Below are 27,481 nucleotides of genomic sequence, written 5' to 3'. Positions count from 1 at the left end.
CCGTGGCGGGGTGGGGAGGGCAAGCGAGTGTTCAGAGCCTGGGATTGACGACTTCAGCTTTCCCGTTTCTCCTGCAGCTGCCTCAGTTTCCTCCATTGAAGGCAAAGAGGTAAGAAAAACACCTGGCTTGGACCCAAGTCTCAGCAACAACGGAGACTCAGGCGAGGGCGAGAGGCGGGGGGACTTGCAAACTCCGACCTCGTGACCAGTAGGAAGAGGATGTCCCCTGGTGCAGAGCAAGGAGACCTAGTCAAGGGCGGGGTCTTTTTGACACAATTCAGAGAAAATATTGGTCTCAGGGGCAGCTTCGAAGGGAAGAGCTTCCCTTTGCATTTGGAGGGACCCCCCCTCCCTACTCCAGTCCTGCTGACTCCGCCCCCACCCCGCAGGCTACGCACCCCCCTTGGAGTAGCCCTGGAAAAAGCAGTTGCGGTGAGAAGAAATTCCCTACTAAGCACACACCGCACCCTAACCTCACTCTGACCTCAAAGAGCTGCGCAGGACAGGTGGTCGTCACACACCCTCCCCCTACTCACGCTCCCTGTGGCCACTGCCACCAGCGCCAGCCTGGGCAGCCTCAAGGGCGCTTTTTTCACCGTTTCCGGAGCCCCTAATGCTGTAACCCCAGCCTAGACCCAGGCCTTATATTGCTAGCCCACAGCTGTGCATGGCATCCTCTGTATAAAGCATCAATCCACTTCTGAAAGTAAGTCTCCTCCAAAGGACATGACCTTTATCCAGCGGGCCTGCTCCATCTTCATGGGAGCAGAGAGTATGACCTCAAGGTGCCCACAATGTGTCACCCCTACCCAGGCTCAGACAGGTGGTACCCACCACCCCCCAGCCACATGGCAGAACTGAGGGACATCCTCCCTGATCCTGGGCTCTCCCTGCCTTTTGCCAGCCTACCCAGCTCCCCTGTTAGATGAGAGTGCCTACAGCCTGGTAGGGTAGGTACTACCTAGGCTAGGTTTGGAGAGGCAGCCAGCCTCCCTTGCCCCCTCCAGAGACAGGTTTCATGAATGCATCCTTCGACTTGCTGGGCTTCCACCCCACGGTCGCCAGGGATGGAGAGGTCTCAGAAACCCCTTCCCTGAGGAAGGACAGAGGGGTGGCCTTTGGATCTGGGGAAGCAGCCACTTAAGCAAGTTCCTGCCTGTCCCCATGGTTCCCTGTCCCACAGCAGGGAATCTCAGCACCCTGGTGGCCCAAATGGGCTTTGAGAAGGACCATTTTTCACCCTCTCCCATCATTCTCAGGCTGGGGGCGCCAGTGGGTATCTCCCCAGACACTGCGATCAGCAGCAGCCTTTTGTCTGTTGGCTTGTTTTCCTTGAAAGGCCGGGCCTCCAGGACTCTGCAGGAACTGAGGCCAGGGCTGCTTATACCCACCCCACCCCATCCTTTCCCCGCTACAAGTCAATGCTGATTCTCACCTGGGCCTTCCCTGAAGGGGCAGCACCGGGCCCTGCTGGGTACCAGCCTAGGTTGAGGACAGCCAGAGAGAGTCTACAGGAACCCTTGAGGCTCAGCCACCAGCCAGGCTGTGTGCCGCCCGCTGCTGCCTCCCAGCCCCACCCACCCCCAAGACCAGCGGCTGGCTCTCCGGGCAGTGGGCACTGTTATGTAACTCTATTCCCGTTCCTCTCTGTGGTCCTCATTTCCCCCCACACCCCCAGTCCCCAGCTGCCTGCTCCACGGAGCCCTGCGTGAATCAGAGCCTCGGGCCCCAGCAGGGCTTCCTTCACCCCTTCCCACACTAGATCTGACCTTCCCTCATCATCCTGTCCACCAGGGCTGGCAGAGTTCAGTCCCAGATCTACAACCAGCCAGCAGCAGGAGCTGCCTGGATTACTCTCAGCCACGTTTAGGTGGAGGGGGAGGCAGTGACAGGCACTGGCCCACCTTCCGGGCCACACCAGGCTACGTGCTGGTCCCTGGACGTGCCCCGAGCTCCCATATCTCTAGTCCTTTCCAGGGGCTGCTTGCTCTGCCAGAAACGCCCTCCTTACCCTTCCTTCTGTGCTTGGTGGACCCCTACTCTGTCGTCAAGGTCTGCTCACCTGTCACCGCCTCTCAGGCAGAGAGAGTTACCCTGCCCTCCCTCGGTGCCAATTTCACACTCAAGAGCGAGATGGAGTCCGATGGTTTGTTGCACCACCCCCTCCATCAGCGCAGACATCACTTCTCTGGCTCCAGTACCTGGCCAAGATTGTTGAAAGGTGAAGAGTACTGGTAGCAGGCATCAGCAGATGCCATACACGTGAGTTTTTCTTAGACAGGTGGTACCCAAATGAAGGTGCCCCCAAGGGATGTCCTTGGAAAGAGGGGCCGTGGGGGAAAGGTGACCTAGTAGCATCTTTTCCAAAGAAAGGGGAGACAGTTGTCCCATCCCTGGCTGTGAGAGCACAGCAAGAGATGTTCCATCTTAGTTGAGAGCCCTGGAACCACTTCTCCAGGTCTGAAAGGTGAGACTGGCCCCACTGCCTCCTGGTCCAGGGTTCCAGCAGCTCAAGGTGCTGCCCTCCCTGCCCTGAAGGCCCATGGGGATGATCCCCAACCAGGCTTCACCCCCCGCCCAGCTTTCACCAGAAGCTCCAGCCTTTCAAATCCCTGGGACCCTTACCCCAGACCACCCTGTATGACCCAGCCTCCCCACCTCCCCAGACCCCTGAGTTGTGCCCTCTGTGATATAAGTCAACCATTCTCTCTCCCTCCATCACACCTCTCCTAACAAAACCCCAACCGTGGTCAAACCTAAATCGTCCACCCTGCCTTTGACCAAGCAGCTGCTTTTTCCAGAGCAAAACACGCACTGCGTCGACTGGCCTCGCTTTAAATTCATGACCGCAAATCTCCAGACTTTCCTCGCGTGCTCACTTACCCATGCTTCACAATCGGCAACCCCCTCCTGCCCACCCCCTACCCGTAAGCTGTAACTTTGCTTTGTACTTAAGAGAAAATGGAAGCCATCCGGCAGGCGCCCATCCCCCAAGCGCACCTGTACCCGAGCTGCATCTCCACTCTTAGGGCAAGTCCTTGGCATATGCCCTGGACCCCAACCCCTCTCATGTCCCCCGGACGCTGGTCCTTCAGTTACCCCCTCACCAGCTATCACTCCCCCACTCTAAGGGCCAGCCCCCTCCTTAAGAAGCCCTCCATGCCACCCTGCAGCCGCCACCTTCTCGTTTGCCTGGTCATTGTCTCTAATCCCTCACATTCTCCCCTTCACCCTTGTAGGGCATCTGCACCCCACCCTCCACTGAATCTACTCCTGGTGGGTCATTTGTGACTCCACGCCACCAAGTGCCAGGCTCATTCCGAGTCCTGCTCTGTTTCTCAGCAGCATTTTATACGATGGACCCTGCCCGGGGGACACTCTGCTCCCTCCTCGCAGGCCACTTCTCAGTTTCCTTTCCTTCTCCCAAATCCTAAATCAGTGATTCTCACAGAGTGATTTTTGCCCCTTCCCAGGGACGTCTGGCAACGTCTGCAGACGTTTTTGACTTTAACCACAGGAGGAAGGGGGTTGCTACTGGCATCTAGCGGGTAGAGGCCAGAGATGCTACCTAACATCCTACAAGGTCCAGGACACGCCCCCCCACACTCCCGGACCCACCCATTTGACATCTAGTAGCCTCAGACTTCACACGCCCATTTCCCCTGAACCAGGTCTCTCCCCTCGTTCTCACTGCTGAGATGCCCTCACCCCCTACATCCAACCGCAGGTGCGCTCGCCTCAACCTCCAAAACGTGCTCCCGAAGCACCCGCTTCTGACCCTTTCCATGACCCCCATCACCTTCGCTTGCGCAACCGCAGTGGCTACCAGCTGTTCTTCCCGATTCCAATTCGTTTTCCAGGGAGTATCCAGCATGACTTTTAAAATTTTAAATCAGATCTTGTCACACCCTTCCTTAGAACCTTCCAGCAGCTGCTCCCTGTTGCTCGTGAAATAGAACCATCCCTTTCTGGCTGACCAGGCCCTGCCTGTCTCCCCCCGTCCACGCACACACATCCCATTCACACTGGCCTGACACACCTTGCTTCTTCTCGCCTCAGGGCCTCCTCGCTGGCTGCTCTTTCCCTGGATGTTCCCAGGGTAGCAGCCTCCTGCCATTCATGTCTCAGGTGCAATGCCAACAGCCTATAGAAATGCTCACCCTCTCCCATCACTTATGAATCCCAGATGCTTTATTTGCCTGTTCACTCTCCATCCCTCTCCCTGAATAAACTGAGAATAGAAAACCTGCCTTGTTTCCCGAGTTATTCCCAGTGCCTATAACAGAGCCTGCCTGGCACCTAAATTCAATAGATGTGTGTTGGATGAGTGGATAAACTGATGAGCGAGCCCACATAGCTGTGTGGTTGGGGGTTGGACAATAGGCTGTAGACTCTGGGAGGTAGCGGCTATCCGCCGGGCTCTGGTTGACACGCCAGGTCCCTATACATATCACACCTTTCATGCTGGGGCTCCAGGGGCTGGACCACCACAGGAAGGATGAGGCTCGTGGAACAGGCCTGGGCCCAGAGCTGGCCTGGGCCATGGGCTCCGTAGTGATAGGGAAGGAGAGGACAAGGACAGCTTTGTCCCTGATCACCCGCAAAGAGTAAGCAGTCTTCCCCATGAGCCATCAAGATCAGCCAGCCCCACCTCCCTCTCTGGAGAACCCAGAGTCTGAGATCAAAAGCCACATCTTAATGGAGGCAGCCTCTGAGCTGGGAGGGCCTCACAGCACACAAAGCACATCACCTCCTCTGACCCAACGTGGCCACCGAGAAACCCCAGCTGGGTGTCCGAGGCCTGGCTTGGCTATTCAGAGACCCACAGGTCGTGATACAACCACACTTATTTCTGATACACGGGTATGTGTACTGTCTGTATCCTATAGGGTTGGCCCAAAGTCTTTGCTTGGGAATCTCCCAGGGGAACTGTCACCCTGCTGTGACCAGAGCCTCTGCTCCCCTACTCTAAACCCTGATACCCCGCGTCCCACGTTTGGGAGCAAGACCAGGGAGAGCGCCCCCAACCATGATCCTTCCCTGACACTAACACCTGAGATCAGGCCCATGTTCAGTCTCAGAAAATCCTTGACTCAAGACTGAAACCCAAGATAGACTGAGGACGGGGGCTCCAGGTCCCCTGACACAGTGAAGAGGCTGGCAGAGGGCACGCCTCAGCCCCGCATGGCTGCACAGCCGTGTTCCCTTGGGCACAACCATTTGCCTCCCTGAGTCTCTTCCCTCCTCTGGAATATGGGTCTCACCACCTGAGCGTCCCAGGGCAGTCGGGAGGGTCCAAGGCACTCGGGTATGAAGCAGTCAGCACAGTCCAGCACCCGACTCCTGGAGCAAGTTCCCAACTTTATTTCTACCTTTTCCCAAGACACCTGAGGGACCTGGTCCCACTGGGACGGGCACGGGCTCCTGCTTCCCTTCTACCCCAAGCGGGCCCCGAGAACAGCACCCCCGGGGGGCCCCCAGCTTGCTCACTGGTACCCCTGGAGACTTTCTTTGCCCCGAGAACAGCCCTCACCAGGGAGGCCGGGAGCTGATGAGGAGTGGGCTTGGCTGAAGGCAGACCCGCAGGGGAACCCTACAGTCCCTTCCCACCTTCCGGGGGCTTCCTCGGGCCAAGTCCCCGGGAGGGGCGGGGCGGGTGTTGGATAGAGACCAGGTTCCTGGAGGCAGCAATGCAGGGCAACAGCAGCTTTGAGTCCTGACTTCAGGGTCCTCGTGTTCTGGCCGTTTCCCACGTGCAGTCCTGGAGGGCCGCCACCTCTTAGTCTCCGTGGGCTCTGAAAGCCTCCTGGAGAGCAGGGCTGGGGGCTGTGGCTGCAGAGCCGCATTCCCAGCACTCCGACATCAGGGAGCGAGGCTGCTCCCAGGGTCCCAGCCACTGGGTGCCCCTCCCCCAAGGCCGACCCGAGGGAGAGGGAGAGGTACCCTTAGTCCATGCTGGGGGGCTGGGCCTCAACTACAGCAGGGATCCCAGGAGGCTTCAGGGAGGACCACCCCTCCAGATCCCTGTCCCTAGAGCCCTGGAGAGGTCATCTCCCATTCCCAGACTCCCCCAGGGCCGGGGCAGGAGATGGCAGCAGGCAGAGTCAGGAGGACAGACCTAGAGGGTCCCTCTGTCCCCAGGAGCTCTTGGGGGAACATGACAGGGAAGGAAGGGGCAGAGAGAGAGGCCTGGGCCTTAGACAGGGTAGCCAGAGGGGCTGGAAGACAGGGGTGCTGCCTAGAGGGGCCAAGGGTTATACAACCTGGCCACCCTGAGCATAGAATGCCCTTCCCACTTGGGGGCAGAAGCCATAGGCTTGACCTCTGGGTGTCCTTATGAAGCGTTTTCTGGGTGCACGGGCTCCTGGCAGAGCAGGGTTCCCCAGAATAGCCTAGATGATGGCTGGCGGGTCTTCTGCTTCTAGAGATGGGTCTGGGGGTACAGCGGGCTCTTGGGCCTGCCAGGACTGCTCCAGGGCAATGCCAGGAACCACTGCTCCAGGCCTCGACCTTAGGGAAGAAGCTGGGGGCTGGGGGGCCCTTGCAGAGGCCTCCACACCAGAACTCCTCAGGGCGGGGGGCTTCCACACACGTGGGCTCTCTTCAACCCCGGAGCCAGGGCCCCTGGATTCTGCCAACAGCGCCTTCAGGAGCTGCTGCAGGTATGGTCTAGATGCGGGAGTGGGGCTCCCACCATCGCTGTGGGTCTGGAGCCCTAGAGGAGGAAAGATAGGTTACGTCCCAGAATCACAGAGGGACGGTGTATGGCAGCTGCGAGAGCCAGAGCCCCCTTCAGCCTCATTCACAGTGACCCAGACCTCAGCTCACGGGATGCCACAACCCGCCGTGCTCCTGCTGTGCTGCTGCCCTATGCCTTCGAGACCCTAACTCCCAACTCCCTGTTAGAGACAAGGGCCACAGAGCCATCCCATTCCCTCCCCGCTTGGCCCCAGAGGTCACCAGCAGAAGGTCAGGCCACTGGGACCTTCCATGACCTCCCGCCCACACCCCCGGCTGCTCTGATGGTCAAACCCCAGATCTAGCATTGCAGCCCTCGTCACCCAGACCACCTGGGGCCGCTCTGTACAGGGCAACACCTCACCTCTCACCCAGATCCGAGGCCTGTTCCAGAACTTTTCCTACACTTGCAGCTATGCCCACACCCAGGGCGTCAGAAGGACACACGTGGGCACCACCAGGCCCGTGTGCTCAGTGGGGTGGGTCGTGCTGGCCCTTCACTGCCACTCCCGGACCACAGCTGGCTGCCACCGGCTGCTTTGTAAGACTCTTCATTTCAGGCCCAAGTTATCTGGCCAGTCGGCCCCATCCCCCCCTTCAGCACTGCCCTCACCCCCGTCACTCCTGCCCACCCGCCAAAGGCTTCGCAAGGAGCCATATCTTCCCTGCAAGGACATTGACCAATCTGAGCTGACGTGCTTCAACCAGCGACTTCACAGCCCAGTCCCTGCCTGGACCTGCCAAGACCACACCCACTAAAGTCACGGGTCCCGGCTGCCCACCCTCTGACGGCCGCCTCCTTTCCTCCCAGCCCACTCGCTTCAGCATCACGCTCCTTCAGCCCCGCTGAGCCCCCAAACCCCTTCTTCTTGCTCCACAGCCTCCTCACTTCCGAACCCCTCTCCTCACCTGGCATGGGTTCCACAGCCCTCGGTGCAGTCCCTCCCTTGGAGACATCTCCAGGCACCTCCCCCTCTGTCAGAACTGCCCACAACACCCCAGTCCTAGAGGACCAGGTGACTAACCAACACCACGCCTCCGCCGGCAGCCCGGCGCCACCCATGGCCCGGCCATGTGTCTCTCACGGCTTTCCTCTCCTGCTCTCCAGTCAGCAACTTCACACCTTTTCCTTCACATCCAACCTCTTCTCCCCAGCGTCTCAGCTGGAGACCTCACCTCACTCTTTATGCCGCCAAAGCCTGGGACGGAGCCCCTCATCTGCACATCAAGATCTGCATGTGAACTCGGATCTGTTCCCATCTTCTTCCTTCCCATTAGGTCCAAGGAAGCTCCCCAGCTCCCAACAAGAGCAACTCCTCCCTGAATGTTCTAGATATTTTTCTGCCCGCCCCCCCACCGAATCCATTCCCCCTTCTCCACTGGGTCATTATTTCAGCATCCAAACTTGCTGTGTGTCCACCATCTTGATAAGCTTTCCATTGACCCATGACCCCTTCTAGCCGCCTCCCAATTCTGTTCATGTTAGTCAAGCCTCAAATAGTTACCCACAAAGCTCTTGCCACGTCTCCTTTTATTTTTAAAAAGGTATGTAATATTTGATATTATATATAGGAAAGAATAGTCTGTGAAATGGTGCTGGAACTAGATAGTCACATGCAAAATACATAGGATTAAATCTACATGACCTCGAGTTAGGCAAGTCCGTCTTAGGTATGACACCAAAAATACAGTGATAAAAGAAGAGATAAGTTGGACTTCACATCAAAATTTTAAATGTCTATACTCAAAGGATACCATCTAGAAAGTTAAACTATAACATGTGGGAAATGTTTCCAAATTATATATCTGATAAGGAACATGTATCTGGAATATATAAAGAACTCCTACAACTCACCAGTAAAAGACAACCCAACTGAAAAACAGGCAAAAGACTTGAACAGACATTTTTTCCAAAAATATACAGATGTACAGATGACCGATAAGCACATAAAGAGATGTTCAAAGTCATTAGGGAAATGCAAATCAAAACTACAATGAGGGACTTCCCTGGTGGTCCAGTGGTTAAGACTCTGTGCTCCCAATGCAGGGGGCCCAGATTCGATCCCTGGTCGGGGAACTAGATCCTGCGTGCCACAGCTAAGAGCCCGCACACCGCAAATAAAAAGAGCCCGCACACAGCAGCAAAGATCCCCCGTGCTGCAACAAACACCTAGTACAGCCAAATAGATAAATATTAAAAAAAAAAAAAACTACAATGAGATACTACGTCACACCCACTTGTGGTGGTTATAATCAGAAGAGTAAGTGTTGACATGGGCTTGCAGAAAGTGGAACCTTCATACTTTGCTGGTAGAAATGAAAAATAGTGCAGCCAATTTGGAAAACGATTTAGCAGTTAAATATGGAGTCACCAAAGGACCCAGAAATTCCACTCCTAAGTATATCCAAAGGAAAAGAAAATATATGTCCACATAAAATCTTATACATGAATGTTCACAGTACCATTATTCATAATAGCCTAAAAGTAGAAATAACCCAAATATCCTTTGATAAATGGATAAACAAAATGTGGTATATCATTCAACAACAAAAATGAATGAAGTATAGTTGACCCTTGAACAACATGGGTTTGAACTGCAGGGGTCCACTTATACGTGGATTTTTTTTTTTCCAGTAAAATATTTACAGTACTACACGATACATGGTTGGTGTATCCAAGGATGCGGAGGACTGGCTGTAAAGTTATAGGCAGATCGGACTGCACAGAGGGTCAGCACCCCTAACCCACGTTGATCAAGGGTCAACTGTACTCATACACACGATAACATGGACGGACCTTGAAAACATGATGCTAAGTGAAGAAGCCAGTCACAAAAGATCACATACTATATGATTCCATTTATATGAAATGTCCAGAGTAGGCAAAACTATAGAAACAGAATGTAGATTAGTGATTGCCTATGGCTGGAGTTGGGGATACACACATGCAACAAGACCTAAGTGTATATACCTATGGGGTATATACACTTCCGCTTCATAAGATATCAGATTGTTTTCCAAAGTGGTTTCAGCAATTTACACTCCTATAGCAGAGTATGAATGTAATCACTGCTTCATATTCTTATTAGTATTTGGTAGTATCTGACATTTAAATTTCTACCAATTTAGGGGGTATAAAAAGGTACTGTGGTCTTTATTTGCATTTCCCCAATTATTAATGATGTTGAATGTCTTGTGTTTCCCAATTTGGATTCTTCTGTGAATTGCTTGTTAAGTCTCTTGCCCATTTTTCTACTTTGTGCAGTTTTTTCTTACTAAGTTCTAAACGTTTTTTTAAATATAATTTGAGTACAATTAGTTACAAAAATTCTCTTCTGATCTGTAACTTGTATTTTCACTTTTATGTCTTTTAATAAATAGTATTTATTATGATCAATGTAGTTGCATTTTTAAATTTTTCCAGCTTTGTCTCATGTTGCCTGTCTTATTTTAAAAAGTCCTTACCTATTCCAAGGTCATGAAGACATTTTACTATATTTTCTTCTAAAAAGTTTTAGAGGTTATTTTGGTTTACACGGAAGTCTTGTACACAACTAGAATTTCTATGCATGATGAATTAGGAATTCATTTTTTAAAATGAATAACTAGGGACTTCCCTGGTGGCGCAGTGGTTAAGAATCCGCCTGCCAATGCAGGAGACACAGGTTCGAGCCCTGGTCCGGGAAGATCCCACATGCGGTGGAGCAACTAAGCCCCTGCACCATAACTACTGAGCCTGCGCTCTACAGCCCGCGAGCCACAACTACTGAGCCTGTGCGCCACAACTACTGAGGCTGCGCTCTAGAGCCCGCGAGCAACAACTACTGAAGCCCGTGTGCCACAACTACTGAAGCCCACGCACCTAGAGCCCTTGCTCTGCAACAAGAGAAGCCACTGCAGTGAGAAGCCGGCACATGGCAACAAAGAGTAGCCCCTGCTCGCCACAACTAGAGAAAGCCCGTGTGCAGCAACAAAGACCCAACGCAGCCAAAAATAAATAAATAAAATAAATTTTTAAAAAATAATAAAAAAACAAAACTGATAACTAGTTGTCTTTGGAGCTATTTAATGGCTACCCTATTCTTTCCCTAGTAACCAATGCCCTTTTATCAAGTGTCCACTTCTGAGGAGGATTCATTTCTGAACTCTCCATTCTGTTTCAGTGGGCAATTATCTACCCTTGTACCAATGCTACACGTTTATATAAAGGTATTTTATATACATTCTGTGTACATGTATGAATATATGCATTTATACATTTATATGCTATATATATATAAAGACATTTTATAATCTACATAACTTCATGTCTTCTAGGGCAGTCCCTCCAAGTTTTTCTCTTCAGGAGTGTCTGGGCGATTATTGGCCTTTTGCGTTTTTAATGCAGATTTTAGACTCACTTGTCAAGATCTCCAAACTTATTGGGATTTTCAGCGGGAATTTGAGTCTGTAGATCAGTAGAGAATTACATTTTTATACTGTCTTCCTTTTAATATGATACATCTCTGTATTTACTTAAGTATTCTTTAATGATTGTAATAAGGTTTTTTTCCATAAAAGTTTTATATAGCTTCTGTCAGATTTACTCCTTAGGACTTTATCTTCACTATTATAATGGAATCTTTAAGAATTATGTTTTCTAACTATTGATATACAGAAATAAAACTGATTTCTATATATTGATTATATTTACTTGTTAAAATTCTTATTAGTTCTAGTAATTTGTTTATAGATTGCTACTTGCAACGTAGTCATCTATGAATAGTGGCAACTTTTGCTTCCTTCCCAAACCTCAGACTTTTAATTTTGTCGCACCACAATGGCTAAGGCTTTCACTACATCATTGAATAGATGGGACAATAGTGGAAAAACTTGTCTTGGCCCCAATTTTAATGTTTTGACATTAAAAATGAGTTTTGCTCTGGGTTTTTGGTAGGTACGTTAAAGTTAAGAAAGTGACCTCTATTCCTGTATCTAACAGTTTTATAATCACCAGTGAGGGTTAATTTTTTCACATGCGTTTTCTGCATCTCCTGAGGTGAGGCCCTGGTGATCTTTCCCTGCTCACCTCTACAGCCTCACCTCCTAGCACCCGACCCTCGCTGACACCTCCTCAACACAGGAGCCTCCTTTGGCTCCCCAAATCACTCTGTCCCCGTCACTCACCTTCTGCACGGGGGTCATGGCCAAGCGTGCTGCAGTCATAAAACCTGAGGACCCGTGTGATGTCAGAGGCGCTCAGGTTCCATCGCTGGCCAATTTGGACACTGGGGGCCCAGAGCGGCGTGATGGTGGGCACCCCGCGCCGGCTGAAGGCGAGCCTGAAACCCAAGCAGGCGGGGGCCTGAGTCCAGACCACGGCAGGAGCTGGCATATGGCAGCGCAGAGGGAAGGAAGCAAGGAAAGGGGGCGTCCTCACCTCCCATAGTGCATCACTGACGAGTAGTCATAGGGCACCAGCATGTTGCTGCTCCGAGATTTGATGAAGTTCATTTCGAAGCCTGAAAAAATACTTGGCGATGTGGGAAGAGGGCCAGGGGAGGAAGGGTAGGTGATAGGGGCTTCCTGGAAATGTACAACCTACCTGAGCCTAAGGGTCCAAAACTACAGCCAGATGTGCTTCTCCCCACCCCCGCCACTGATCCCTGTCTCCTCCGTGCCCTGGGAGGGTTCCAGACCTGCACCAGCTGATGTGCAAGCACAGGGACTTGGTGGTGGCCCGCCATCGCCCCCTAAGACTTCTCTCCACCTTTCTCCTCCTCTCAAGTTCACCTTGTATGAGACTATCTTTCTACGCCCTGCAGCTTCCGCGAAGTCACACGCTGCTCAGAGGGTCTTGGACGCCCCCTACCGGCGAGATAAAGTGCCTACTCCCCACCCCAGCCTTAGAGGCCCTTTGAGCCCATCGTGTGCGGTGAGGATAGCCCGTTCTCAGAAGCAGAGCCACCTGCTCTCCCTGCCTCGGGCCAACAGCACCCGCCCCCTACCCCCACCCCCGGGTGTGGAGTCCAGCCCTTCGCCATCGGCCAGAGCACCTGCTTCTCCCTGTCACTTGGCTCCTCCAGGCCTGGGAGGGGCTAGGTTCCCTCCGTCAACTCCTGCCCTTCTGACCTTTGGCAGAGGGGGACAGCCTGCTGCAGGAGGTGAGGGGAGTCCAGACAATCGCTTTGTGAGGGAGGGGAGCAGAGGAGGTAAGTGATGACTTGGGCTTGGAGGTGTGGAAACAGAAGAAGATTTGGAAGGCTTCCTGTAAGCCTTCCAAAGAGAGCCTCTGAAAGAAGGGCTGCGCCCTCCAAACCCCCCAGGCCCAGCCAGCCACCTCCACACCCACCCATGCTCACCAGCAGCCTCCTTACCACTAAAATGGAATTCCAACCCCTTTATATCCCATCACCTGCCTGAAAATACCTGCCCAGGAGAGTGCTTCGTTCTTCCTTTTAAAACCCTTTAAGTTATTAAACATAATGTTGAATAGGCAATAGATTCATCTGGTTCAAAAATCAGAAAACGTTAAGATTCATAATAAATCTCCCACTCCATCCCCCTCCTGAGTCCCCGCCTCCCCACCTCCAGTTAATTACTGTTATTAGTTTGCATATTTTAGCAGTTTGTTCTGTACATATTAACTAAGTACAAATGTATTCTCATTTTTGTCCATTCTTAAGCAATGTTTTCCATTAGGGTAGCTGGTGTTTTAACTTGTTTTATTGTTAAGAAACAAAAACAAAACAGCTTTTCAGTTTATTAGTGCTGTTTGTTTTCTAACTCATTAATTTCTGCTTTTACCTTCAGTAATTCCCTCCTGCTTTCATTTTTTTCTTAACTTGGATTGAAATGCCTAATTTGTTCTCTATGTTTATTGATACAAGTATTTGTCTACACGTTTTCCCTGTGCATTGCTTTAGCTGTGAACCATTGGTTCTAATGTGTTTTCATGTTTTAAGAATTCCTGCAATTTCTTTTACTTCGTAGCTAAAAGAAAGGTTTGTTGTTTTTTAAATTTTAATTTCCAGTTGGATAAAGCTTTTCATTTTGATTTATTATTAGTTTCTACTTTTTACATCATGATCAAACTCTTTGTATTAACTCTACTTTTTCAAATTTGAAGTTTTTACGGCTATCATAAGTTTTTACAAGAATTCCATGAACACTTAAGCTTTTTTTTTTTTTTTTTTTTGGTCACACCATGACCAGGGATTGAACCCGTGCCCTTGGAGTGGAAGCTCAGGATCCTAACCACTGGACCACCAGGGAAGTCCCTCCATGAGCACTTAAAAGGATTATAGTCTATTTTCGGGCTATGGTGTCACTGTCTCCTCCCCACTTCCCTACACTAATCTCTGATCTCAAGCTCCAATCTCCGTCCCACTGAGAGGTGCTACCCATCTTCCCATCCCCTTCTTGGAGTGGAGGGGCATCCATGCATGCATCTTGGGCTACACCCCTGACCATTTTGCCTGGCTACCGCCACAGCAGCGGCAAAGGCGCTCACACCAGAAGCCTCCACTTACAGGAAGCCTTCCAAATCCTCTTCTGTTTCCACACCTCCAAGCCCAAGTCATCACTTACCTCCTCTGCTCCCCTCCCTCACAAAGCGATTGTCTGGACTCCCCTCACCTCCTGCAGCAGGCTGTCCCCCTCTGCCAAAGGTCAGGGTCCCCGCATTGCTGGAGTCAGATCCCCGGCACCAAACCCCGCACCCAGCTGCTGCTCCTTGGCATTCGGTGCAGGGGCCCACTCCCCAGACCAGCCTCAGCTTTCCCACTGCCACCTTTTAGAGCCTGGCCCCCCTGTGCTTTCTGTCCCAGGGGCCCATCAGCACCCGTCTCACACACACCGAGCCCCACAGGACTGCCCCGCGCCTCTTGCGTCCGACCCTTAGCCCACTACCTCCAGGACTTCTGTCTCGGCTAAGCGCCCCAGACGGAACACGGTCCCTGCCCGGACTCCACACAGCAGTGTCCAGAGCATGAGGGGCTGCTGGTTGACTATGAGTGAGCAAGATTCCTAAGACCATCAACTCCATCCTCAGGTAACTGCCAGTGACCGTGAAGGGAAACGAGGCACACAGCAAATTGCTGCCCTAGCTCAGGATAACTGTGGGTGGCGGTGAAGGCTCAGGGCCCAGAGCTGCAGCATCTGGACTGTTCTCCGGGTCTCGGAGGCAAGCAGGAACCCCACCTTCCCCATGGGAGACAGGCAGGGAGTGGGGAAGATAGACGACCACTCCCAAATAGCCGGGCAACTCCTCAGGCCTGGACCATGCCTCCTGCCACCTTCTCCCAGCAGGACTACCTCTCCCAGCCACCCGCACCCCCTGGCCTAGCCTGGCCTTTCACAACCCGGCTCACCTGGGAGGATCTCCTTCCAGTTCACACGGATGTAGCGGTCCCGGTCGGCTCGCGAGTGCTCGTGCCAGAAGCCCAGCACGTGCATGAGCTCGTGCAGGACGATGCCCGGGCCCCTCTGGAGACAGCTGGGCCCCAGGGATACCACCTGCATCCCTCCACTGCGCCCTATGCTCGAGAAGCACCTGCAGGGCCGTGAGAGTGCTGGGTGGGCCCCAGCCCAGAGAATCCGCAGACCCAGGACCCCCACCCCTCCTCCCAAGACCTGGGATAAGTGAGCACCAACAGCTGTCCCCATCCTGGGCTCTAGTCCGGAGCCTGCTGGCCCCAAGTCCCCTTACTGCCTGGCCCTCTGCCAAGGGGGTGCACTGGAACCCCCTTTCCAGCCTGCGCTGAGAGGAGTTGGTGGGAGCCGATACTAACGTGGATTGACGGAAGCAGCTCATTACGTGAACGTCCCCACGTGGGGAGCCCCAAGTCAGAGCTCTCACCCACATTCTCTCAGGCCCCTAGCAAGCTAGGAATGCAGTATTGCCATCACCCCCATTTCAGAGAGAAGGCAGAAGGGGCTCCGAAGTTAAAGGACTTTCCAGAGTCACGTGGTGCCTGCACTGTTGGAACCCAGATCTGAGGCCAGGTCTGTCTCAGGAAACCTGCACTCACACCCCAGGCCACAGAATCTCCCCAGAGATGGACTTGAGGACTCTTTAAAGGAGAGTCGAGCCCACGTCTCCTCCACCTCCTGCCCTGGGGATCTGTAGGTCCAGCTCGCACTGGGCAAACCACTCAGATGGGCAGGGGTGCTCTGGCCCCGGGGCAGAGGCCCAGACAGAGGTTTTTGACGACAGCTTTGTTAATTCCAGGCTGAACTGAAGACAGCTGTGGCTCTCACCCTGCACTGGCACAAGTACACACACTTGCACACATTCCCGGAAACACTTACCCGGACATGGGGACGATGGAAATGAAGTCCCTCTGGCCCTTGTAGGCAACAAACCGGATGCACGTGAAGCGTTCAAACTCAGCAAATGCCTCCAGGATGACTTGGCGGCTGGGCTTATCTGGAGAGGAGACACCCTGGCTGACGCCTCAGCCCAGCCCCTTGGAAGTCTGCACTTGGGGAGGGAACCAAGCTTCAGATCACTCCCCCAAAACGGAATGTCTAGAAAGGGCAGGGCGATGGCGTGGGGAGAAGATAGCAGGGCTCCAGACAGACCCTGTGGCTGTGTGACCTTGAGCAGATCACTGTCCTCTGGACCATTTGGTCTTGAAATGGATCAGACAGTCCCTAGATGTACCTTTCCCATCAGCTCCCTCCAGGATTTTCACCTCCCAGCTCAGGGGCCAGCAGGGATAGAAGGGCTTCTTGGGTGGTAGCGGTAGAAGGGGCGCAGAGATGCAGGGGAAGAGAGGACAGAAACCCAGAGAGGAGCCTGTGCTGCATTGGGCATGCGGGGCTGGCTCACTCACCATACTTGCTGGAGAGCAGGAAGGGGACCTCCACTACGCCCCCGTTCTTGGGCCACTTGTTATTGGTCGCCGAGAACAGCCGGAAAGGGCTCTGAGGAGAGAGGGCGGCTCAGGGACCCAGGTCAGCCGAGCTTCCCGCCCCGAAGGGTACCACACCTGCAGCCCTGGGAGCCCTAAAGATGTGAGCAGCAGACCCCCCTGGGTACATGAGGGTGGCTGGTCATTAGAAACGGGATAGAAGCTGGGAAGTCAGCGGGCCAGCTCCATGAGTTATGACACACAGCACAACCCTGCCTTCTACATAACATAGAACTTACAACTTATTCTATCAAGAAGAGAAACAAGATCAAATGAAGAGGCTGGCTGAGAATCCCAACAGCCCAGAGGGCCTAGTTCAGAGGGGCTCAGCTCCACCAGCAGCGCCCCCCACCACCACTCCTTCCTGGAGCACAGCAGCCCACAGAGCTCCTCTGAACGTGCAGGTGGGAAGATGGGGACACGGTCCTCCTCGGGCTGATTCTAAGGCAACACCCATGGCCTTAGCAACTTTCTTTATTCTTCTGCCAACTCTGAAGCCTGGGCTTCAGAGCACCCCAGCACATCCTGCCCCACTGGTACCAAAGGTTTTACCGGATTCTGCTTTTAGCCCCGGCACTCACTGGGTAACTGGGAACAGGGGCCTCGCCCCGCCCCGGGGGGTCCGGCCCTGCCCCAGGCTGGCCTTCAGTCTTCGGCCCAGCCCTATGCTGTGCCATCAGTGGACGGCCTCAGACCAGGAGCACAGGCTTGCTCACACCAGGCCACTGTCCTATTTGGGAGCCTATGCACACCCTCGCCCCAATTCTGGCAAGCGTATCCTAAAAGATGGCAATGCAAGTCGCCCCGATTCCCATCCAGGCTTCTCCCTTTCTGAGCCTGCCCCCACCCCGGGCAGACTGGTTCCTGTGTTACGTCTTGTTCCGGCGTCCCCAGACCATGGCTGCCACCCCCGAGGGTCCCCACAAACACCTCCCTGTAGCCCCACCAGCCACCCCGCCAACCTGTGCTTAGCTCTTCCTTTGTCCCGCTACTCCCTGAGCACCTCTCCCGGGTACAGTAGCAAGCTGGGTCTTGAAGGTCCAAACCGCCTCCTCCAGGAAGCCCTCTCGGGCTGACCGCCGCCACCACTCCAAAGTCACCCTCCCTCAGGCTGGCTTATTCCTAACAGAACATTCGCTCTGACTTTGGCAAGGAGAGCTACGAGCAGCAAAGGTGGATCCCTCACACGTCACCACCCCCCACGACGCCAAGGGGTGGACTCAAAGGCCTCTGACACTAGCTGTGAGGTTGTTCACACCCACGCGTGTGCACGCATACTCGCACTCACCGGCCGGAGGATGTCCCCCTCGAGGAGGAAGCTGCTCTCTGGGGTTTCCTCTGGGATGAGCCCTGGGAAGGAAGGGAGGGGCGTGTGGGGGTCCATGCCCTCCACAGCACAGACTCGAGGACAGGCCCAGGAGAGATCTTGGCTGCCAGGCCAAGCAACCCCAGGGTCCGTCCTCCTTCGGGCTCTGAGGCTGTCACACAGGCAAGTGACCTCAGGCAGGTCACACAGCCCCAGAGGCCCAGTCTACAAACGTGTGCAATGCTTCCCTGCTCAGATGGTGCACTTCTCCTGAGATCCACACAAGCCAGGTCCAGGGACTTCCCTGGAGGCCCAGTGGTTAGGACTTCATGCTTCCACTGCAGGGGGGGCACGGGTTCGCTCCCTGGTCAGGGAACTGAGATCCCGCATGTGAGCCCATGGCGTGGCAAAAAAAAAAAAAAAAAAAAAAAAAAAAATCCAGTCCCAGCTCCTGCGTCTGAGGCCCTGTGCTCTCAGGAAGATGGCATTTCTTCCAGCTGTCTTCATCCTCCGCTCCAGCCCAAGCCACACTCCTCAGGACACGCCCTGGGCTCTCCCATCCCACCTCACCCCCTACCCATCGGTGTGATACTCAGGACCCTTACAGTGGCAAGTGACAGAAACGCCAGCCTGCACCACCATAGGAGGGTGGGTACTGGCTCCTGCCCTCCCCTTCCCCCCTCCCCCTCCCTCCAACCTCGTTTCCTGCCACAGCTGGCAGCCCTCTCCACAGCCTCTTTACTAGGATATCAGCCCCAGCAGGAATCTTAGAAGAGTGCCTGGCATCCTGGAGGTTGGGTTCCCTAGAAGCAGAGCCTGAGCCAGCGAGCCATCTGCAGGTGATCTGATGGCGGGATCAGGGGGGAGCTGGAGAGCGCTGGAGAAGAGCCCCAGCCGGACCCCGGACCCCAGAGGAGCTCTGGACCCCAGGTGGCACTACAGACTTATCCCACCTGGAGGCATGGGGCCAGACCCACGTCCTGTATGAGTCGCTGGGGCCGGGCCGCCCTGGGCAGGGGAGGGCGTGGCTTCCCAGGCATCCCTGGCCGAGGGTCTCCAGCTGCGAGGCCTTAGCAGCCAACATTCCCAGCAGCTGGGGAGGGTGTGAGCCTCCCGGTCCAGGGCTTTATGGCCGGTACTACACTAGGCTTTCAAGTAGTTGAGTCACCAGCAGGGGCAGACCACATCCTGCAGATTCCCATCCCCTCCCCCTTACCCCCAACCCCATTCTGAACTCCAGTCTTTATTTCTATTAGCTTTGTCCCAGGTTATCTATATGTTCTCATTCTTCAGCTGAAATCCCCAAGCAGGGAGGCCCGAGACTCACGCTTCCTGGTCTTTGGACCCGCCCCCAGCGCCTCACACCTGCAGGTCATCCTGAGCCAGTTGGCTGACCTGTTTCCAAACAGCCACTAATGACTCTATTCAACACCAGACCTGGCCTGATAAAAGTAAGGGGCGCTCCATTTTTTTTTTTTTTAAATAAACCTCTGGTTCTCCCCCTTCTTATAAAAGTAACAACCCAGTAGAGAAGATGCAGAAAAATAGACTTAAGAAGTTGCCCGTGATGGTGGCGCTGGGATGAACTGGGAGATTGGGATGGACATATATACACCAGTATGTATAAAATAGATAACTAATAAGAACCTGCTGTATAAAAAATAAAATGCAAAATAAAAAAAGAAGTTGCCGGTGGAACCATTCATTACTCTCCAAGACCCACTAAGAAAGCTGACACATTTCCTCCCACCTTTCTCCGCCCTCTGAACATTCAGCACGGTTTTCACACGCCACATGGACAACTTCATACCCCCAACCCCAAGAGAAGACACAGTGCCCTCACCTTGGTTAATCGCAGGGATGTCCTTATCCCAAGACGTCTGGGTCCCCTCGGGGGTGAGGTCTTCTGAGAATCTGGTCCCACAGACTCCGGGGCAGCGAGAGGCCGAGGGCACTCCTAGGATGAAACCTGGCCCGGACACACAGGTACACATGCACGATGGCCAGAGTGCCCCCAGTGGTGACACGGGATGACAGGACATGGGGTGCGGTGGGAGTGGGGTGTCAGACGGCAAGACCCAGGCCCTTCACAGAGATAGGTCTCCAGGAGGGAGTCCTGGGAGCCCGCCCGGCCTCCCCTGTCAGCCCCACCTGCTGCTGAAGCCTGGGCAACTTTGAGGAAGGAGCTCGCTTAGTGGGACCGAGGCTGGACTTCAAAAGGCAGCCCCAGGCTCCCAGTGTCTGGGTGTATATGAGGCAGGGGAGGGAGCGTGAGGGAGGAAGATGGGGACAGACCTCAGTCTCCAACGCTGACAGCTGGGTGCGGGCTGGCCTCAGACCCTGCCCCCTGCCCCCCTTGTCAGTCAGCCCAGGGGTCTGGAAATGGGCTCAGCCTGGGCAAGCCTGGCATGGCCAGCAGAGCTTGAACGCCTGGAGTGTCACTCCTGCTCTCTCCTGCCGGGTGGGCCCTCTGCTCCCAGCATCCTCAGGAGGTCCTTCCGGGGGGCCCCCCCCAGGAGCTGGCTTCTAGGAACATCCCTGGAAGCCCATTCTCTGAGCCGTGCAGATCAATTCACATCCCTTGCGGGCTCCAGCCACGCCCTCTGGCCGCCCCCAGGACTCCACAAGCTAGAACCAAAACGAAGGGGCTGTAGGGAGAGGCAACCCACTTACCCGGCAAAGAGAACAGAGCTAGCGCCCATGGCCTGAGGCCTCCTATGCGCATGCTGCCGGAGATGGGCCGCTCTGGCCCCTCAGCTAGCAGGAGCACCAAGTCTCGTGAGATGAGGCAGCCTAATTACAAACCTAGGGTCAACGCCCTCCCCCTTAAATAGCAGCTTTGCCAGCCCTCACCTGCAGCCCCTCCCAACCAACCCCACCTGCAGCCCCGCCCCCTCCTACCTGTGCTTCCCCTCCCAGCCCAGGCCCGAGCCTTCTGGAACCTGGTCAGATCCTTCCCAGCTCGGCTGAAGTGGGCGAGAGGGCGGGGAGAAGCCTTGCGCTAGGCACCCTGGGGGCTCCCGCTTGAGGGCGTATCTCTTCTCAGGTCCCCTCCCACCACCAGGGGGCAGGGAAACATCGCAGAAAAGTGAGAGACGGCAGTGCTGGGTGGAACCACATCCTCAAACCTGCGGAGACCCCTTTCCTGCCCCTGCCCTGTGCTCAGATGTGGGGAAGACTACCTAAGACCCTGAGGCGCCCCCAGTCTGACTGTGGAAGGAGGAAAAAGTCACGAGGTTTTTATAAGCTTTTATTGTAGCATACCTAGAGAACAGTAAACAATCACAGAGCAGGGAACAGTGAAACTCACAACCTGAACACCAGGGACAACCCGAGCCCCCGGAGAAGCCTGCCTTGTGGAAAAGTGGAACTTCTGGACACCTAGACCCTCACATGGGTGCGACCCCTGTCACTCCCACAACAGCCTTACAAAATCGGCATTTAATCCCCATGTCACAGGTGCAGGACTGAAAGCCTCTTACCCATATTCCCCCTCCTCTGTACCCCTTGGCCTCTCAAAAGGCCCATCCTCGGAGCCTGCTCACCAAGGGCCCACCTGGATTTAAATCCTGGAGTTGAAGGATTTGGGGACACCCTCCCCACCAACGTCCAGTGAAGGGGAACGACAGAGCCGAGGTGGCTCGGCATCTTGCCCTGGCTGGAATGCAGGGCTTCTCCAAAGGTAGGGGTCAGAATCATGGGGAGAACGTGATGAAGACGGGTGGTCCGGCTGCCCAGGCAGGGTGTTAACATGCGTAGGGGATGGACAGAGCTGACTGCTTCGCGGGAGTGCTCGGTAAAACAGTCACGCTCATCGTCACCCTGCTCGGGTAGAGAAACAGATTCGTAGCTAAGAAAGGCAGTTTGTCCTGAGGACATGCTGCTCCGTGAAACAAGCCAATCACAACTGGACAAATGGTGTATGAGTCCATGTACATGGGGTATCTGGAGAAGTCAGATTCTGAGGCAGATGGTGGAACAGTGTTTGCCAGGAGCTGAAGGAGGGGGAAATGGGGAGTCGTTGTCTAATGGGTACGGTTTCGATTCTGCAAGATGGAGAAGTTCTGGAGATCTGTTTCACAAGAATGTGAGTGAACTCACTTAATGTTACTGAAGCGTACACTTAAAAATGGTAAAGATGGGGGCTTCCCTGGTGGCGCAGTGTTTGAGAAGCTGCCTGCCAATGCAGGGGACGCGGGTTCGAGCCCTGGTCTGGGAGGATCCCACATCCCACGGAGCGGCTGGGCCCGTGAGCCACAACTACTGAGCCTGCGCGTCTGGAGCGTGTGCTCCGCAACAAGAGAGGCCGCGATAGTGAGAGGCCCGCGCACCGCGATGAAGAGTGGCCCCCGCTTGCCACAACTAGGGAAAGCCCTCGCACAGAAACGAAGACCCAACACAGCAAAAATTAATTAAGTAATTAATAAACTCCTACCCCCAACATCTTCTTTAAAAACAAAATGGTAGGGCTTCCCTGGTGGCGCAGTGGTTGAGAATCCGCCTGCCGATGCAGGGGTCACGGGTTCGTGCCCCGGTCCGGGAAGATCCCACATGCCACGGAGCGGCTGGGCCCGTGAGCCATGGCCGCTGAGCCTGCGCGTCCGGAGCCTGTGCTCCGCAACGGGAGAGGCTACAACAGTGAGAGGCCGTGTACAGCAAAAAAAAATAATAAATAAAAAAAATAAAAACAAAATGGTAAAGATGGTACATTTTGTTACATATTTTTTACCACAATTTTTTAAATTTTAATAAATAAAAGGAAGGAAGGGAGGGAGGGAGGGAAAGAAATGCAGTTTGCTTGAAAGGCCAACTTAAAAACACGGGGAGGGGAGGGTGCAGTACGGTGGGGTGGAGACAGGATGCGGTGAGGCAGGGGTGAGGGGCGGTGGGCAGGCTTCGTCCCTCGTTGGGCCGTGTGGAGTGGGCACCCACCCCTGCCAGACTCTGGGCAAAGGGCCAAGCAGACCACAGGCCCTGCCCTCACCAGCGTCCAGGTGGGTCAAGGTGTACACCTACACACCCGCAAACCTTCGCTTCTCGGACCTTCGGTAACTAACATTTCCTGGGCTAAGCCTTTACCTGGATGGACTGCAGGAACTCTCAACACCACCCTAAGAGGTGGGAGCTGATGACAAAACCCCATTTTACAGACAAGGGAACTAAAACACAGAGAGGTCAAGCAAAACAGGCCCCCTAACTGTCAAACTACACTGCCCTGCTCAAGTGTGCCCTGCCAGGCACTCAGAACACCCGGACCAAGAGTCGCCATTCTGCGGGGGTGACGCCTGCACCGAGTTTGGAAGGACAAAATAGAGTTAGCCAGATGACACTCCGAGTGGCTGGCAGCATCAGAGTGGAGGCTGGTGCAGGACCTGCCCTCACTGAGCGGTCCTCAAGGGCCTCAGCACCCCCTGCTCTCGGGCAAATCACAGCACCCCCTTTTCCAGCAGCCTCCACTTCTGGCTCAGCCTGGGCCCATGTCTCATCGGCGGTCCACGCTGGCCACGTAACCAATATTCAGTGAAGACATGGTAGTTGATGGGTGTGAAAAACAACTAAGCCTATCCCAGGTGACCTGTCCTCTGTACCAGACACCAGGCCACATGCTTTCTGGGGACAGGAAGGAGCTCTGGATCAGGGGCTGCCAGGACCCCCGGCAGGAACAGGCATTCTGAGGCCTGGGGACCCAGCCCGGAGGTGTGGGAGAAGAGGCGACAGGCTGTACTGCCCCAACGTGGGCACACATTACACACAGCCCAGGGGAGCCACACACACGGGCACATGCAGACATGCAGGCATGTAGGAACATCCGGGACACATAGGTGTGTGCAGGCCAAGAACAGATACCCACGCCCAGAGGAAGAGCCACACACGCGGCTGCACACACACATACACGTCCATCCACATGCTCCAAAAAGGAAGTGGGGTCTGACCAGGGCAGTGCTGAGTCCAGCTCTGAATGGTAAACACAGCCTTCTCCCCCACAGGACCAAAGCTGGTAACTGGAATAAGGCTGGAGCCAGCCTCCCAGAAACCATCACTTTCAGCTCTGGAGACAGAAGGCCGCCTAGGAAAGGACACCAGCACAGGGAGGACCGGGCTGCGCGGCGAGGTCACCCCTGCACCTTCCTCCTTCCATTTCCCAGACCCCGCCACACAAGGGGAGGGAAGGTATGATTAAGAAACAGCTTTGGGGGCTTCCCTGGTGGTGCAGTGGTTGAGCGTCCGCCTGCCAATGCAGGGGACACGGGTTCGTGCCCCGGTCCGGGAAGATCCCACATGCCACGGAGCGGCTGGGCCCGTGAGCCATGGCCGCTGAGCCTGTGCTCCACAACGGGAGAGGCCACAACAGTGAGAGGCTCGTGTACAGCAAAAAAAAAAAAGAAAAAGAAACAGCTTTGGGGGGCTTCCCTGGTGGCGCAGTGGTTAAGAATCCGCCTGCCAATGCAGGGGACACGGGTTCGAGCCCTGGTCCTGGAGGATCCCACATGCCGCAGAACAGCTAAGCCCGTGCGGCACAGCTGCTGAAGCCCGCACGCCTAGAGCCCGGGCTCTGCAACAAGAGAAGCCACCGCAATGAGAAGCCCGCGCGTCACAACGAAGAGTAGCCCCCGCTCGCCACCGCTAGAGAAAGCCCGTGCGCAGCAACAAAGACCCAACGCAGCCAAAAATAAATAAATAAATAAATTTATCAAAAAAAGACAAGAAACAGCTTCTGAGCACTTCCCCAGGCACTGACTTGAGATCAGACACTTGATAAGTTGTTTCTTAAACAAAACAACATTTTATTGACACATCCTCAATGTTCCATATAAATATAAAGTGCTAAGTTTCCCACCCCCGCCCACAGGGCTGGGAGGAAGTGGGGGAGGGAGTGTTAAATGTCAGTTGAACACAAATAACTTTCCAGCGCCAACACAGGCGTGAAACTCTCGCGTACACACGCAAGCGAGAGGTCCAGACCCAGCATCCGCATCACTTCCCCGAGCCCCACACAGGGCTCCTGGTTGTCACAGCTTGCTCCTTAGAGCCCTCAGGCTGCCAAGGGCTCCAACATGGTGATCGGACCAGTGGGAGCCGTGGGCGTAGAGTCCAGTTGGTCTCTGTCAGAGGACAGCGGGGGAGGGAAGCAGACACACTCTCCATCCTCCTACCGGAATGAGGAATGAGGGCCGGCCCTCAAACCCCCAGCAGAAGAGCACCAGGTGAGAAAGTCCGGCATCACCGCACCCGGCATGCCCACCTGGGGGCTTTTTGAAACTCCAAGGAAGGGGCAGCTCTCCCTGAGGTGAGGGGGACAGTGGGGAACTGGGGCCCCCACTGCCCCCAGGAATCAGGCAGCTCTGTGTGCCTCTGCCCTGGGGGAGCCAGCATGGTGGGACCCAGCCTCAGTGACAGAGCACCTGAGTCTCAAACTGCAGCAGCTGCCCCATGAAACCAAAGTTGGGGGAGATGACTCCCCGGCGTTGCTTAACAAAGTCAAAGGCCTCGTCCAGCCTCACGCGGTGGCTCTGTATCAGGTACGCCAGGCAGATGGTGGCGGAACGTGAGATGCCCGCCTGGCAGTGCACCAGCACCCGGCCTCCGCTGTTCTTCACCGAGTCTGCAAGGGAAATGGGAGAGGGGGGTCAGACGGGAAGGTGGGCAGGGAAGGAGACAGGCACCCCAGCCCAGCCCCTTCCCCTGGAGCTCCACCAGGTCCTGGGGCTGAGGCGCGCCTCTTACCAATGAAGCCAATGGCCTCCTGGAACCAGGCGCTGATCTCCACCATCTGGCTGTCCTCCACGGGGATGCTCTTGTAGCGCAACAGGCCCTCAAAGTGGTTGGGGCAACTGGCTGAGACGTTGAGGACGGCTGTGATGCCGCAAGCCTGAAGCCCCTGCAGGTCCGACGAGTGGCTGCAGCTGCCCAGGTACAGGTAGGGCAAGATCTCCACAGGGCCACCCTGCACGGGAAGGGGGAGGGACAGTGGTGAGGTCTCAGCCCAGGCCTGGAGGGTTTGAACACCAGCGGGACAGAGACAGGGCAGACTGGCCCAGGCAAGAGGAGCTCTTAGCCAGGAATCCCCGACTAAGGATCAGACTCCGGAATGCCAGGAGGACCCAAGGGGACATACGGAGATACACACACAAAGATACACACATTCCCCTCAAACCCCCCAAACGATGCTGCTCCCAGGACACACGCAGACTCACAGAGATAGATACACACCAGCAACGCCCGCCAGGCACACACAAAGGTGTGCTCCCATTTGGGGGCGGAAACCCACACACCCACCCCTAGGTGACTGTGGACATGGACAGACTCCTGCATCCACAGATGGCAGACTCTTTCCCCAGAATGACACTGACAAGGATCTCAACTCACCTGGTCATAAGAGGGAGCCCTGGGGTCGGAGCGGCTGTTTTCGGGTGGCATCGCGGGACCGGGGGACTCAGAGCACAGATCGGGGCAGCAGGCTTGAAAGCTGTCGAAGCCTCCTGCATGGAGGACCAAGACACGGTTAGCCGGGAGGGCCCCGCGGGGGTCGGGGACGGGGCTGGGGGACAAGGGAGGGTCGGCGCTCACCCGGCAGGAAGCACACGGCGGTGGGTCCGGCGCTGGTCTCGTGCAGCAGCGCGGCAAGCAGCGCGTGGGCCGGGCCGTCGGGCTGGATCTCTGCCACCGAGCCGCTGCCCTCGTCCAGCACCACAGCCCGCGCCAGCTCCCCGCGGGCCAGGCGTGCCCGCAGCGCGCGGTCAGGCAGCAGGCAGGCGAGGGCGGCGGCTGGGGGGCCGCGCGCGCGGCGCCGCAGCAGCGCGTTCCAGGGCACCGGCCGCGCGGCGCGCACGTGGCGGCGGCAGAAGGCCAGGAAGGGGCGACAGTCGAGCAGCAGCGTGCGCTCGGCCTCCCGCGGCTCCCGCAGCAGCGCGCCCAGCGCCGTGGAGTCCAACTCTTGCGCCGCCTCCAGCCCCATGTCTTCCGGCCCCGGGCAGCCTCCTCTCCCCTCTTCCCGCACCTCTTCCTCTCCTTCCCCCTCTCCCCGCGAGCGCTCCGGACTCCGGCGGCGGCCGCGCTGTCCGAACCGTCTGTTCCGGGGGCCCTCTCCAGCGCTGGGGCTTAAGTAGCCGCGGGCCGGCCTCCCGGATCACCATACAAGGGCAAAGCAGGAAGGCGCCGGCGCCGCCCCCGCGGCCTCACGCGGGGCGCAGGCTGGGCGGGCCCGGGACTGGGACCGGCTGGGGGGAGGGGGTGCACTGGGAGAGGAAGCCAGGCACCAGCTCTGACGGGAAGGTGTTTGCCCAAACGCCCCCCTCCCACCTTTGAGCCCCGGGACTCTTCCTGAGCGCTCCCACCCCTGGACCTGCTTCGCGCCGCTCGGTCCTCGGGCACCCGGCTACTCAGATAGATACACGTCCGCATCCCCGGAGACCTCGGAGCCCGCGGTGCCCCTCGCCCTGCTTCCTCTCCCTTTTCCCTGTTCCCTTAACCTCCCAGGGTTTCTCCCCTCCTGGGAATCTGCTACAACAAAAATCGACTTCTGTCTGTTGCCACGGATGAT

General features: G+C 55.5%; 2 protein-coding genes across 4 annotated transcripts; both read right to left on the bottom strand.

Moving 5' to 3' along the window:
• Window positions 1-57: 57 nt before the first annotated feature.
• Window positions 58-20,937, bottom strand: ASTL (astacin like metalloendopeptidase). Of its 3 annotated transcripts, XM_059079648.2 has the most exons (10): window positions 20,842-20,937; window positions 20,614-20,733; window positions 19,784-19,909; window positions 17,923-17,984; window positions 16,557-16,647; window positions 16,030-16,147; window positions 15,090-15,271; window positions 12,158-12,239; window positions 11,905-12,059; window positions 5,342-6,715 (listed from the first exon to the last, which is right to left on the bottom strand). In XM_059079648.2, exons 2-10 carry the CDS (start codon window positions 20,663-20,665, stop codon window positions 6,393-6,395), a joined length of 1,191 nt encoding a protein of 396 aa, XP_058935631.1. In that variant the 5' UTR covers window positions 20,666-20,733; window positions 20,842-20,937; the 3' UTR covers window positions 5,342-6,392. The 3 variants fall into 3 exon arrangements, with proteins under 3 accessions (XP_066863297.1, XP_058935631.1, XP_066863296.1); XM_067007196.1 differs by lacking the exons at window positions 5,342-6,715; window positions 20,614-20,733; window positions 20,842-20,937 and adding an exon at window positions 58-226 and having other exon boundaries at window positions 19,784-19,982; XM_067007195.1 differs by lacking the exons at window positions 20,614-20,733; window positions 20,842-20,937 and having other exon boundaries at window positions 19,784-19,982.
• Window positions 20,938-24,701: 3,764 nt separating this feature from the next.
• On the bottom strand, window positions 24,702-26,962 carry DUSP2 (dual specificity phosphatase 2). Its single transcript, XM_059078511.2, has 4 exons — window positions 26,509-26,962; window positions 26,308-26,420; window positions 25,666-25,885; window positions 24,702-25,543 (listed from the first exon to the last, which is right to left on the bottom strand). The coding sequence occupies exons 1-4, from the start codon at window positions 26,894-26,896 to the stop codon at window positions 25,329-25,331; spliced, it is 936 nt and encodes a 311-aa protein (XP_058934494.1). The 5' UTR covers window positions 26,897-26,962; the 3' UTR covers window positions 24,702-25,328.
• Between the last annotated feature and the right edge of the window lie 519 nt (window positions 26,963-27,481).

This window comes from Kogia breviceps, chromosome 11 (assembly GCF_026419965.1).
Source record: "Kogia breviceps isolate mKogBre1 chromosome 11, mKogBre1 haplotype 1, whole genome shotgun sequence".
In the NCBI taxonomy this organism is placed as follows: domain Eukaryota; kingdom Metazoa; phylum Chordata; class Mammalia; order Artiodactyla; family Physeteridae; genus Kogia; species Kogia breviceps.
Note: the sequence above shows the minus strand (reverse complement) of the source record. Positions and strands in the feature narration are given on the sequence as shown.

What these genes read in the sequence shown, in the direction of transcription:
- ASTL (XM_067007195.1), bottom strand. Translation starts at nt 19,982, where the DNA reads ATGTCCTGTCATCCCGTGTCACCACTGGGGGCACTCTGGCCATCGTGC. An exon ending in AGGGGGACATCCTCCGGCCG is followed by an intron (nt 16,648 to 17,922) that starts GTGAGTGCGAGT and finishes CTCTCTCCTCAG; the next exon opens with AGCCCTTTCCGGCTGTTCTC. An exon ending in TCAGTGATGCACTATGGGAG is followed by an intron (nt 12,060 to 12,157) that starts GTGAGGACGCCC and finishes CTTGGGTTTCAG; the next exon opens with GCTCGCCTTCAGCCGGCGCG.
- DUSP2 (XM_059078511.2), bottom strand. Translation starts at nt 26,896, where the DNA reads ATGGGGCTGGAGGCGGCGCAAGAGTTGGACTCCACGGCGCTGGGCGCG. An exon ending in CGCCGTGTGCTTCCTGCCGG is followed by an intron (nt 26,421 to 26,508) that starts GTGAGCGCCGAC and finishes TCCTCCATGCAG; the next exon opens with GAGGCTTCGACAGCTTTCAA. An exon ending in GGAGGCCATTGGCTTCATTG is followed by an intron (nt 25,544 to 25,665) that starts GTAAGAGGCGCG and finishes TTTCCCTTGCAG; the next exon opens with ACTCGGTGAAGAACAGCGGA.